The sequence below is a fragment of the Drosophila elegans genome, unplaced genomic scaffold, assembly GCF_018152505.1.
Source record: "Drosophila elegans isolate 14027-0461.03 unplaced genomic scaffold, ASM1815250v1 contig_468, whole genome shotgun sequence".
Lineage (NCBI taxonomy): Eukaryota > Metazoa > Arthropoda > Insecta > Diptera > Drosophilidae > Drosophila > Drosophila elegans.
This window is the reverse complement of record NW_024545855.1, coordinates 4,127,438-4,141,232: the sequence shown is the minus strand read 5'-3', so window position 1 is coordinate 4,141,232 and position 13,795 is coordinate 4,127,438. Positions and strand designations below refer to the sequence as shown.

General features: G+C 40.9%; 1 protein-coding gene across 4 annotated transcripts in view; it reads right to left on the bottom strand.

Annotated features, from left to right (window-relative positions):
- Positions 1–13,795, bottom strand: part of LOC108142973 (band 4.1-like protein 4) — a 59,748-nt gene that overhangs the window by 16,026 nt on the left and 29,927 nt on the right. For all 4 annotated transcript variants that reach the window (XM_017267126.2, XM_017267128.2, XM_017267123.1 and 1 more), the window contains exons 3-9: positions 6,941–7,045; positions 6,565–6,689; positions 5,195–5,292; positions 4,662–4,870; positions 3,647–3,799; positions 2,254–2,426; positions 400–621 (exon numbers count right to left, since the gene is read on the bottom strand). In XM_017267126.2, coding sequence (XP_017122615.1) covers positions 400–621; positions 2,254–2,426; positions 3,647–3,799; positions 4,662–4,870; positions 5,195–5,292; positions 6,565–6,689; positions 6,941–7,045 — 1,085 coding nt within the window. The remainder of the gene's footprint in view (positions 1–399; positions 622–2,253; positions 2,427–3,646; positions 3,800–4,661; positions 4,871–5,194; positions 5,293–6,564; positions 6,690–6,940; positions 7,046–13,795) is intronic.

The following is a 13,795-nucleotide window of genomic DNA, read 5'->3' as shown; positions in this document are numbered from 1 at the left end:
CAAACACAAACGGGAAAGGCGGGGAACTCATGAAGTGCTCCGGCTGCATTCCTTTCAAATTGAACCCGGCGATTTCGATTCCGAAGAGCAAAAGCCATACACCGAAATATATATGTTTGAAAATTAAAAAGAGATCAAAGGCGAGTCCTCTCCAACGGGCCACACGAGAGCTCTTCCGGCACCGCGCCAGCTACCAAAAATGATTACTAAAAAGCCAAAAAAGGGACGCGGCCAAAAAAGGACTTGGCCGAAAAAAAAGGACAACTACGTCAAAGGAAGTAGCAGCTGCCGTATATAAAAATGGGTAAAATACAGAACGCGCGAGGGTACTACACATGGGTAAATCAAAACTTTTGTGCACGGAATGAAAACAAATGATGGGCATTTTGGAGTACTCACTTGGAGATGGTGCCCATTCCGGGTTGAGGAAGAGGTCTGTTGCCCATGTGGCTTCCTCCACCTAATGCTGCCACTCCATTTCCATTTTCATTGCCACTGCTTTGGCTGTTAAAAAAGTCATCAATCACGCGGCGCGGCTGGCGTTTTGAAGGAGTACGGGTAAAGGCAGGCGGCGATCGTCCGGCGGAAAGTGCATCCTTCTCCGTAAGCTTGTCCGGGCGACTTTTGTTTGGTTGAGAGCGATTCGGGGTTTGGCAGACATGCGGTGGTGGTGGTGTTGGGCAACATAAAAGTAGGCATAAAGGCGTCCAAAAATATTAACAACCAAAAATAAGGGAGAACAAAAACGAGAGTACAAATCATAGGAGACGCTAATAATGAACAGTGAACCATAAAAAGGTTGTAAAACACACACAGGCGAAGTAAAATAAAATAAAATAAAAGCCGAGTGTAACTGAGAAACTTTCATTTGTTTCTCAAATTAAAAACGTTCTGTTTTTGGGGCACTCATAAAACGCCCCTAAAAAAACTTTTTTTGGCCACTAGAAAGCTTTGGCAGCCAAGTTAATAGTTTCACTGAGTTACGGTTGGCCACGTGAACTCCATTTTGGAGTCTAGGAGCAAGAAAGTTTCCCGCAGCAACTAAATGGTCAGCCGCAGTCACCGCAAATGTCCAGTCATAAACATGGTAAGGTTCTGCTCCCCCAGAATCCCCTGAATTCGCTGCCACATTCGTCATGCACAATTGCCTGCATTTGGTGAGCCTGCTGGCTTAGAGCCGCCTTTTCGCAGAAAGTCATTAGTAGGCTTTGCACTCGAGTTGCTTTTTGGCTGACTGCCCCAAGGCCCCACGTCCTCCAAATCCAAATCCCAATCCCCACCCCCATCCCCTCTGTAGATCCGACATTTTTATTGGACTTCCAATTAGTTGACCATGCAGGCGATGGCGTAAACTTGATCTATGAACACTCGTCTGATGCACTGGATGCCTCTTGCTTCTGCTTCTGTTCGGCTTTGACTTTGCTTTTGGCCAGGAATGAGTTCTAATTGGAGCGGCGGAAAAACCGAGAAGCTGACATTCGAGAACTTGGTTCATTTGGCGTTATTAACGGATCTTCTTTAAAACTGAAGCTGCTCTATATTAAGTCCTGACTTTATGAGCTTGAATGATTTTTACTTTCACCGAATTCAAAGGTTTTTATTCGTTAACTTAATAATTTATACACATATAGATAATTTATACACAGATTAAAAAGAGCTGCCTTAGACTTTTATTATCATGATTCTACCATATCTTTCAAATAAATTAGAACAAAAGAAGCCTCTTAAAATGCAGTTATTTATTAAGTCCTAACTTTAAAAGCTTTAAAACTTTTTCTGGCTCATATTATATATTAAATTAATAATTACGATATTAATATGTCTTTTATAAATTAGCTAGAAAAAAACAAACAAGGCTTTTTAAATAATCTCTTTACTATTTTAATGAATTGATTTTCGTCAAGTGTATCTACAATATCTGCCACATGAATGAGTACAAAAGAAGCCCCTTGAAATGCCCCATCTATCCCCTTGAGAAGCAGTTCACTTGGCAGCCCATCCCTGTACTATAGTCCTCTACTTGAGCTGCCCCTTAATGAGCTAATCACATGAGGTGCATTTTGGGTCGAGGGATTGAACTCGAGTGTCTGGGCCATTGAAATTTGTTACGTCTTAATTGGTTGCGCTTTTGGCAACGAAGTACCAAGGGGGCTTTTTTTGTGTTTACAACTCCATATAATCCACGCACTCTGGAACTTCCTGGATCAGGAACTCTTGGTACTCCAATACTCCTCCCTGATGTTAGTTACTCACCTGTGCCTGAAGCGCGATCCCAGTTGGAACAAATCGGCGGCATGCGACTGCGAACTGGGCAAAGGGGCCACTCGCACCTGTCTGAAAAAAGCATGATGCTCCACGCAGCATCGCCACAAATGTTTGCAGGCCGATTTGCGAGGCGTCTCGAATCCGTAGGTGCTCAGCTCATTCTAGGGAAAAGAAAATGCACATAGAATCCAATCGCAAAGGTGTGATAAGCACTAGAGAGTCAAGTCACGATGGGAACTGGTAACTCGACTGGGACATGCCGACAAAGACGGCGAACTGAGTGAATGAATGCCCCTGACGGGTTCGCCCCACCCCACCCCATTTCACTACCATTACAAAGTGTAAAGTGATGGCCGAAAAATAAAAAAAAAATTAAAGAAAAGAAAAGGAAAGGAAAGGAAAGGAAAGGAAAGAAAAAATCAAGGCGAAGGAAAATGCTTAAGTTTCCGCCTTTTGTGCGCGTCAACTGGCTAGGAAACTTTTTTGATTATCAAAGCGTTAACACCCGAAAGTGTGCAAGTTTCAGCAGCTTCAGCCATTCAGCGTCTTCTATCTGCTATCTGCTACTACTAAGCTACCAGCTACCAGCTACTTGTTGTCTAACGAGTCCTCCTCCGCTTTTTTGGCTCCTGGCGCCACTTGATGCCGCTGACAACCAAAAGTTGTCACCATAAGGAGCACCCAGAAAAATTGGCGACACTGCAAAATGGGAATAAGAAATTGAAAATACTCTAAAGGAGCTGCAGAAGATTGGATGCCCTGGAGGCTCTGATGGCGTCTTGAAAGCGGATTAATTCTTTAGAATTTTACTGAACTCTTCTTGCTGAAAGAAATTTTATTAGTTGGCTGGATGTTTAATTTTTATGGTTTCAAAACCTACTGAATTTCTAGCTTTAAATATAATTGTTAATGAAAAAATTTGTAAGTCAAGTGATCATATCATCAATGATGTTTTTGAGCCTCTGAAGATCATAGTACAAATAAGTGTTTGTGAGCCTCAATATTAAAAAGTAAGAGCTTAGAATGTTAGAAACATAGCAATGTTAGAAACATAGCAATGTTAGAAACATAGCAATGTTAGAAACATAGATTTCGGCGCATCTTTTTTTTGAGTCATCTAATTGACATCTCCAAACTCCGTCCTACTCGAATTTTTTATGGGTCTACTACCCTTTAGTGCTAACTTTCGACCATTCACGCGCGGAACGAACTGCAAATTGTAAAAAGCACTTGTCGGCAAACAAATTTATGGCTGGGATGGGATACGGATTGGGGATCCTCATCCTCATTCTCATCGCCATAGTCGTTTCGCATTCCCAGTTACCAACAGCTCGCAGTTTTCCAGTTCCCGTTGTCGCGTTGGGTGCGTTTGAGAATTTACATTTTTATCGCTTATCCTGAGCATAAAATAGCGTCCTTTATAATAAACTTTGGCAATGCGCGGCCAATAGTAATGAGCCACCGTCGTCTTGTTGCGCAGCACGACAATCCCGCTAGGAGTTAAGCCCAGGAAATACTCCACGCTGTCCTCGCCCTGCGGGAAAAAGGGGGAAAGGCGGAGAAAATAGAGAGGAAAATGAGAAACTTTGGCAAACAAAAGGCAACGAGCGAAAAGTTTCCTTTCGGCCAGTGCCAAAAAATGTGTTAACAAGAAGAAAGTTTTCGCCCATTACCAGCAGGCGGCATTTTTATGGATACCTCGTTCTTATAATACCCGCCCAGAAAAGCCGAAATAAATGTAATTTTAGCTGTTAATTAAATTAAAAAAGAAGGAGAACAGCGGCAAAGCATATAAAAGACGGCGGTTTGGCGCCGCGATAGTCAATGATTTGTGTCTATAAACAAACACAAGGGCAGCGAGTGAGTGAAAGAAAGAGGGGGTGGCAATGGCCATATAGTCTATATTATGGCACATACCACATACCACATGGAGTACAAGGGTTCGGGTTTGGATGCCATGCCCCAACCCACCATATATTTATACAAACACAGCTGGTGATTTATTGAGGTTTGATATCAAAGTAAAGGGCAATAAAAAATGCAAATGAAGTGCCAACTTACGCAGCACAAAAGCGTAGACACACGAGACTTTTCGTTTTTCGGGGGTAATCATTAACCACCCTCCGTGAAACACCACCCATTTTGGACCCCACTGAAATGTGAGCAAATGATTTATAATATTTGCCTTGAAATGAAATTAAACTTTGCATTTCCCCGTTGACCCCTTTTATCCGGCTCGTTGAATGTTGAAGCAGCCCGGCTGTCTGGTGAACCATCTGCGGTTTCAGAACTTTGTATCATATGAGCTGGGCAGTCCCCATTGTCTCCCCAAGTTCATTCGATTTGGTTTGACACATGAGCAGCATCAGCATGAGCATCAGCATCACATAACTTACCAGAACGGGATGCAAATCCACGCCGTACATATCATGCCATTTGACTTTGTCCAGATAGTTAAGTTCGGCACTGGAGGGCGACATTCCCTTTAGCTGCTGATGGAGTTCAGAGACGCGGGTTTCCAGCTCGTTGCTCTGGTTTGGCAGAAGTCGGAATTCGGACACATAGCCTTTCGAGTGGCGCCGCTGATCATAGTCACCCAACTCGGCTAGAGATCAATAAAAAAATTAATTGTGATTGGAGAAACGATAACCTTTGCGATTATATTTAAGAAAATCAATGACTCTTAGTCAATAAGTTTCTAAAGAATTTAAAAATTGCCTACCTTTCTTATATTTTTGACAATTTTTCAACTAAATAATTAATGTTTCTTGACCAAACTTAAACCTATAACAAAAAATGTTTGCAATAGATTGAAATATCCGTAAATTGCAAAAGAGGCTTTAGAACAGCCGTATAAAATACCGTAAAATTCAACTCGTATTTGGTTGCAAAGGCTTTCTGAGATTTAGCTTGGTATTTTATTACTTACATTGCACCACAAAGGCTCCGAGTTCGGCGGCGAGTTCAAAGGCCACAGGCAGTCGTCCCTGCAGAACATCCTGTTTGACTTGCAGAAAAAGTTGATACCTGTAAATGACAAATTTCATTAGCCAACAAAAATTCGAAAACAAGGACAAGAAGCAGTTAACAAGTGGACAAACAAAATCTGGGCATAAAATTAGTTGATCCCCTTGAATGTTTGTGCAAAGCAAACAGAGTCGACTGACTTGTTGACTTTGGGCGTAACATGAAAATCATGAAACGAAACAAATAAAATGGCAGACGAAATAGGTTGGCAGCATCATATCGCACAATTATTTGTTAAAATCAAGCGCAGTTTCGAACTTCAAGCTGCCTGTTTGCCTTAATCCTGTCTGTCTGTTTGAAAATCCCCTGCACCACTGTTCATTATTTTCAACTTTGTCCTGTCTAAAGTCAATTGGCGTTTATTGTATGCCGCAGACTTTGTATAGCTAAAATAACACAATATTCTTTGGCCCTCTAGTGCACTTCCAATAATGCAACGGCAATGGCAACGGCAATTGCACCCCCGCAAATTTCCACTTGACTAGAAGTGCATTTCGATGCATTTATATGCGCTAATATTAGCAGTGGATTCAGCGGCAGTTGGCAAGGATTTTGATGATGTTTGGCCATTGGGTTTTGCCCGGTTTTTCCCCCCAATGATTATGGCGAACGTGTCGTCGTATGGAGAGCAAATATTTGCACACACCAAATGCTTGATAAATGCTGCAATTGCCCCCAGGATAACCAGACACCACTGGACGTCCCGATGACGTGGCGATGAAAAGCCATGGCCTGGGTCACTTTTCCGCACTTACCCCACAATTTCCCTTTTACATTTGCGACATTTGGCGTTCTCTGTGCGTGTGGGCATGTGAGTGTTGTGTTGGCCTTTTCCACTGGCGTTATTTTAATTTATCTCGCTTGATGTGCTCGCATAAATGCATTAATTGCTCGATGCATTATCCATTAGTTGAGTGGGCAGCCCGAGTTCACAGTACTCAACTCGTGCATCTCAATTCGCTTCATTTGTTGTTTATTGCATTATAATTATGCGTCTGTGTGTGCCTCAATTAACAAATTAAATTTGCCAAATTCAATTTAACGAATTTATGGCAGACCAAAAGTTGGGATGGCACAAATTAAATGCTTAAATAGTTAATGCATGTGCAGGGTAAAAAAAACCTTCTTGAAGTGGGAAATCTACCTACTCAAAATGGGAAATCTACATTTTAAAGGTATATACCTTTGTATGTATCTGTATCTTAAAGCTTAATTTAATTTTGAACAATCCCTTCAATTGGACTCGATATATTTTATGTGGTTATTACTCACCTAGTTATTTCCTCTAGCAGCTTACAGGGATCAGCAGCATAGAACTTGACGCCGAAATACAAGTCATATGGGTCCGACTTGGGCTTGAGTTGTCGCGAAATACGAGACGCAGGATCCAGCCAGTGCTATGGGTAAAGATACAAAATATGGATTAAATCGAGGGAACAACACATTTTCCTGAACCAATGAAATCGAAATTATATTACTTGCCCCGCAGTCAAAGGATACTCAAAGAGTTACCTTAGTCTGGTGCCTTTTTGTTTTCGTTTTTCATTGCGCCTGAATGAATTTCAATGAAAACGAAAATGAATTTCCAAAACCAATGTTTTTGCCCAGCGGAAGCGGTCTCCCTTTTTTTTTTGCCACACACACTTACCGTCTGATTCTCCTCGTCTATATAACGTATGCCAAAGTATGAGGTCTCGATTAAATTGAGCCTGGCAAAGACGACATCCAGCAGAGCCTGGCCCGGCAAATCATCCTGAAAATAGACAAGAAAATTGCTGTTAAAACAGAGCAAAGGCTCGAGGATAAAACGAAAGGGGGAAAAAGGAGCAAAGGAGGAGCAAAGGCAAACACTGGAAACACTGGCAAACTGTTGAGCCATTGAATGGCCACAGACACGGTCCTCGTTTTCATTTTCGTTTTTGTCCTGCGCCCCCAGCTTTTCTATCCGGTTGGCTAAGTCCTGCGCCGGCAAAAGTGAAAACTTCCCAGTGACAATTATTCAATTGGAAAATTGCTGGCTGCCTTTTTTTGTGTGCCTCTGATAAAATAAAATGGGGAAATAAGAAAATCACCCCAAACAATTTATGGCAAATCGAAGGCGGCCAAAGTCGGGCAATCAACAATTTTGCTGTTGGTTTAATTTAATTTGTTAAAGCTTTAAAATGCCAATTCCCTTTTTTCTCCCCTTTTGGACGGTCTGTCTGTCTAGTGGCAATAATAAATTGAGTTTATTCTCTGGGGAGAGAACTCGAACGAACTCGCACGCCGCCCCGAAAAAGTGGCCGCAGCTGCAGGAACCGCAAAAAGCACCCAAACTATGGCCGTGGGTGTGCTATTGTTAACCGCAAAGGCAGCTGCCACGCCCCCTGATTTTCCCTACTCCCCTACGCCCCTTTTCCCCTTCGGCTGTCTGCAGTGTGTCTCAGTCTCATGTGTTTTTTTTATTTTGTTTTTTGGAAACTGACCAACAGACACTGACTTTTGCCTTTTGTTGTATATTCGACCCGCTGCCATGTTTTATTTATGGTATTTCTGCCTGGTCGAAGGATTCCTTTGGGGGCATCCACATCCACATCCTGCACACGGCATTTCCCCTTTGCATGCATATTGGCCTGCTTTGTTGTTGTTGCGTAATAAACTTAATGGCTGGCAAGTGTGAACACACTGGGATTGAAGGAATGAGAACTCGGTGTAACTGCCAGTTTACTCGCAACTCGTTTTGAATTTATGTTAAACTTTCTGCTGACCCCAAGGTTTTCAGTTCGAAATCGAGCTGCTTAACTTGCCGTCTGGGAATTGTAAATGCCAAAAGATGGAGTCGAAGTGTGGATGGTATGAATGTGTATATTGCAAATGATATTTGATATACATGTTTCTATTTATTTCTTTATGTTGTTTGTTCTATAAGTGTATATTTATATCAAAGGGATTCTTATTTGTTCTTTATACGTAGTTTACCCTCGATATTAAGCACATGCCATTAACAGACTTTAATTTACATTATTATTTACACCTAAATTAAAAATTCACCTGCTTTCCCATATATTCCAATCCCAAATACGAGCTGAGAACATAGCGATAATCTCTATATGTCAGCACATTCAGTTTGCAAAGGTCGAGGTGAGTTGATTTTTGAATGAGCTCTGGGCCACAGGACGAGGGTTCTGATTCTGTGTGCGTGTGTGTCATAAACTAATTGCATTTGTGCTGACTGCATTAGATGACAGTCGTTAACAGGACGAAGTGACACAGTGACAGTGACAGGAGCAGTGGGAAGGCAAAGTGAACGTGATGTTGCACTTTTGCATAGGACATCATCCTGCAGTCCTGCTGCTGAAATTGCATTACAAATACGTGAAGTGAACGTGGACAAGGACATTAAAACAATGGTCTGTAAAATTTTCTACACAAGGCGCTTCCTTATTGTTGTCATCCTTTCTCCTAAAGCTGTTGTTCCTGTTGCTGCTTCTTTTGCTTTGCTGTCAATGTTTTTACCATGAAACACAACACGAGTGGAAAAGTGCATTTTAAAAATACATAAGAACCATGAGCGTTCATCATATTGTCGGTTTGCCGTTTACTTAGTGACAGGAGGAGCTAATAATGCATGTACACGTAAATGGAATTCTAGATGATGTGAGAGTGGTGCCATACTTTATCCCTTAAAGTGTTCCGAAAACGAGTGAAGCATCTTTATATCGATCCAGAGGTGTTCAATTTCCTTTTCAAGTTTCAGGAATTCCAACTAATAGACACCCCAAATAACACCCCACCTAATGAACTAGTCGTTCAGAGTCTAAGTTATAGCCAAAAATCAACGTAAACATAAAAGGGACCGCAATTAATCACAGGGGTTTTGCCAGGGAAAACTTGTGCAAACAAAAGTGTTTAGATCCCAAAAGGTTCTGCAGATCCGGACAAGTATTTTCTAAGGGGCGTAACCATTTTCCCCCGACGCCAATTTCCACACAACTCACTCACTGACAGAGTTCAATAAATTAGATTTCGCTCGAACCAGTGACGTAGATGATGTCTGTGGCATCAAAGGATGAAGGCTATAGATGATCCTGATGCTGACAGCGCAGCAAAAAGAGACGAGGATGAAGAAAAAAAACAAAATTAAGGAGACGCCGGATGTGCCTTGCTATGATTACGTTGAGTTGATGCTAATGATGATTAGGTCTTTGGCTAAAATGTCTTAATCAAATTATGCTTACTTTGATGTTGCTGGAAGTACGTCCCTTGTAGCCAAAGGACATCGAATCCTGGCCAAGTACACTTAATGAGCTTACATTTTTCGCCCCTCAACCTCGATTGCCTGCTTTTCTTGTCAGCTGACGGCAACACTACACAGAAAAGCGGAAGTTTTTGCCATGCAACTTAATTAGAGAACGCCAAGTGGTAAAGCGGAAAATATAGCACACATGTCTGGCCACCAGCCAGCCAGCCAACCCCAGTAACTTGTATTTTCGCCACCCTCGGGGGACAGTTTTCGGGGGCGAAAATCCCAGCATCGCGTTCCAGCTAAAACGTAAACTATAACTACGTGACTAACCCAATTCCGGACTTTTTGCGTGTTCAGAAATCTGCTGCAAGTCGCCGCGCTTTAACATAATTAACACATGTTTTCAAATAACATGTCAAAGACTTTTTGATATCAACTTCACTTTTCTCCTAATATAAAAATAGTCCCACGTCGAGCACACACAACACAGTTTTTACAATTATCCACTACTGGTAAAATGTTAGCGCTTTAAAATTTTTTAAAATGCCAGAATTAAAGTAAGTCCAGTCAGATTATATCCTATTTCCATTGTATGCTCATTTGCTGCCATTTAAACTGCAAGTAGTCGGCTTGAAGAAGAAACGCCAGCTTATTGCCCATGCAGCAAAAAATAAAAACAAAGCTGGCAGAAATGAAAAATAAAATAAAAACAGCAAATCCAAGTCGCTAGCAATGAGGGTCAGGTCAGATGTTGGAAACGATGCTCGACATCTGCTCCCAAAAGGTTTTGCCATCCACGGGTCGTATACTTAATGCCCTCTATGTGAGTTTTTTTCTCTTTTGCGAGGCAGCCTCTTCTCCAATTGCATTGTGCGTATAATTGCGATGCTTGGCTTAAACGTGCGCTGACCTCTGACAACAAAAAATACACAACTCCGAGGAAAAAGCAAAAAAAAAAACCAAATGCAGAGAGCTGCTTTCGTTTGTGTTTATAACGGCATTATGAGTCTTAAGCTCAGGGTAGGCAAAAAAAGCTAAGAGAAACAAAAATAAAAGCCTGAAAAAGCAAACAAACGAGGCTAAAACAGACAAAATGGAGAAGGACAGAGCGAATGCAATGTCACAGACAAAACGGCGACAAAATGAAAGAAAAGCATTGGCAGCAACATCGTGTCGTCGTTATGCACAAAAACCAGGCAGCCCAAGCCCAAGCCCAAATGCTAAAGCAGATTTATGTCCCCGTAGGAAACGAGACCCCCTCTAAGCCATCTTTTTCCAACTCCCTCTGCTCATCCCATATTGGCGCATCTTCACCTAACTGAAAAACACATTCAACAAACGAGATTTGCGTAATTCCTGCAGCTCAGCGGCGAATAGAAGGTTTCTCGTCTCGTCTCGGTTGTTGTATTTGTTGTTTTGTTGTTTGCCGGTTGCTTGTTCTTCGCAGTGCTTGTTGTCAGTCGTCTGATGTTGTTGTTGTTTCTGTTGTGGATGCTGCCTCCTTTGCGGCGTACTAAATACCCTACATCAGGTGGAAATATCCAAGCTAAAGCATTTTGCTCTAGGGAACTATTACCAAATAGTCCACAAAGTCGAAATTTAATTTATTGCTATGTATATTTCTGTTAGATTCTTTCTTTTATATGCAGAATGTATTGGTACCTCCTAAAGGTAAGTATTCTATATATGATAAATAAATAAAATTTGTAAGCTTTAAAACATTTTTTAGATGCTGTTTTGTATTATTGACCAAACTAACAATACTTCATTAAATTTAAAAAAGGATTTGGAATATGCATTTGGAAATTATTAGCATAAAACCGAGTTTAATTTATTGATATTTAATTTATTTATTTCATTTATTAATAAATATTATTAATTTATTTTCTGAACAATTATATCAGCAAAAAGAAATATAGATTCATTAGTATTTTTATGATAAACCAATAATATTCTTCAGTTCAACAACTTTCTGTTTTGTTTTGTATAATTAAGCTTTTTAAAAGGCAAAATTTATTAATGCCAGTAATTTCGATAATATTTAATAATAATAATTAATAATAATAATTATTAATAATAATATTTAATAATATTTAATAGCCGGACAGGTTTTTTTTGTTTTCTCAATTGCCAAATAATTATATTTTGATTTCGGAGTTCGTTTGCAGTTTCTGTGATCAGACGACGTCCGTTCTGACTGCCATGGTGTTTTATACACTAAGAAAACTTATGATCTAATATATGCAACCCTTCGCACATATAGAGTATCCACAAATCATTTGCCTCCTAAGAGTTAAGTCAGCTTCTTGTTCCGCAGATGCTGGCAGTTTAGAAACGTCGCTGTCTGTTTACGAGAGTTTTATTTCGCATGCCACGCCAAACGGCAAACGGCGGACGGCACAAAGCCTGACAATGCTAGATGTGGATGGCTTAGGACTCAGCCTCTGACTTTGGCTCTGACTTTGGACTCAGGTTCAGCATTCAGCATTCGGCATCAACTTTAGCATCAGCATCAGCATAAGCATTGGCTGCGGAATCAGCACTGGCATGGAGTTTTGGCCTTAGCTGCAATATGAGTTGCGGGTACTGCTGGTACATCATCGTCATCGTCACATAGCGGCACTTCTTTTTCTGCTTTTCCGCCGTTTTTTCTTTTTAGGTTTGCGGCACACGTTTGGGCTGTTTTTTCTGGGTTGCAGTCGCTGTTATTTCCTTTTTTTTTGACTGTCGACGGTTGTCGCATCTTTCCGGCACATATTTTTTATTATTTTTTTTTTTGTATTCTCTTTGAGGATAGTTTCCTTTTTGCAGTGCTCTAGTTCCAAGCTCTGTGCCATACTATCGATGCATCTGGGCGTTCTAAACTCGCGAAGCCAGTGAAATATTGCACGTGCAACTCGTATTCAGCTGTTCGACTGTTCAACTTGTCTCGAGCTTTTCCGGCTTTTCCGGCTTTTCCGGCGAGAGCTACGACTTCCGCCGCAGAGGCATCACTTGCATTTTCCACAATCGCATTCGCACGACGTCTGTGCAAATGCTGGATATCATTGTTTGGCTGGTAAATATTTCTGCGCATATGCTACGGTGCACAAAAAACTAAGAAATGGATGTCTGCACTCGAAAAACTTTTTTGCTAATAAGAAGTTTTTTTTATTTGATTGACATTTAATACTTTATTTACAAACTGTTTTTATCTCTGTGATAATTTTATTTTGTTCTTTGAGATTAAATAAGACTATAAAACAACTATTAACAATTTCTAAAAACGATCAAACAGTTTTTCTTTTAATGTTAGCCAAAGAATTGTAAATATAAATAAAAACATTGTTCTGCTATCCTAATGAGTTCTTTAAGGTAATTAAAGCTCACTTTAATGAAATTTTAATATAATACACATTTGCTCTGATCTACAGAAACAAATTTATTTTTCTATCATTTATCATTTTTAATGCTAGGCTATGCCATTTATTTTTTTAACTGATCAAATGTTCTCAAAACGGACATCAATCGATATTTTAGTTAAATTTTGGCTAATCATGACAGGGAGTTCACCTTTTTTCCAGGTGTAGAAGTCAACGCTCACCTTGAATTTCTTTGGCGCTTTGTTCGCTGGCCCATTCAAACGCTTGGGCAAACAAACGACGGAGCCAACTGACAGCGAAAGAACTCATGGATCCAGAGATACGGGGTCTCCGGGAATTGGACGTCAGACCACCAGGTGAGTGAGTTATCTGATGGCCGTCAAGTTGGACCGCCTGCCACCCACCAGAAAGCTGGCCACCCGCTGATGTCTGTCCGTTCAGTATTTGCGTTTAAAGTTTTTTTGATTGAATTGTTGCAAATTGTTTGCAAATCTATTTCGTTGGTCCCTCTACCTCTGCCACAACCTCTAACTCTACCTCAACCGATTGAACAATTGCTTTTTGTCTTGTCTGCGGTGCGGGGGCTTTGTGGCCACGCAGATACTCGTATTCAGATATCAGATATAGCCGGCAAGTCAAGTCTCGACTTGACTTGACACTGAGTTATGGTTCTGACAGCTGCGAAAGGCAACGAACGGGCGCAAAAAACTCTGGACCAGCTTTTTGCTTGGCTTTCGAGTTTCCGAATTTCAGTTTCTTTCAAGGGGCGCTTTGTTAATCCTATTATCCAACCGAAGCGCAACTTCAGCAACAGATAAAGTAATTACCCCAGCAGCCCCGAAAAAAATGCCAAACAAAAAAAGAAAAGGGCAACGCCGGGCAACTGTTTCGCTAAGCTTGGCAAAAAGGTAAAACA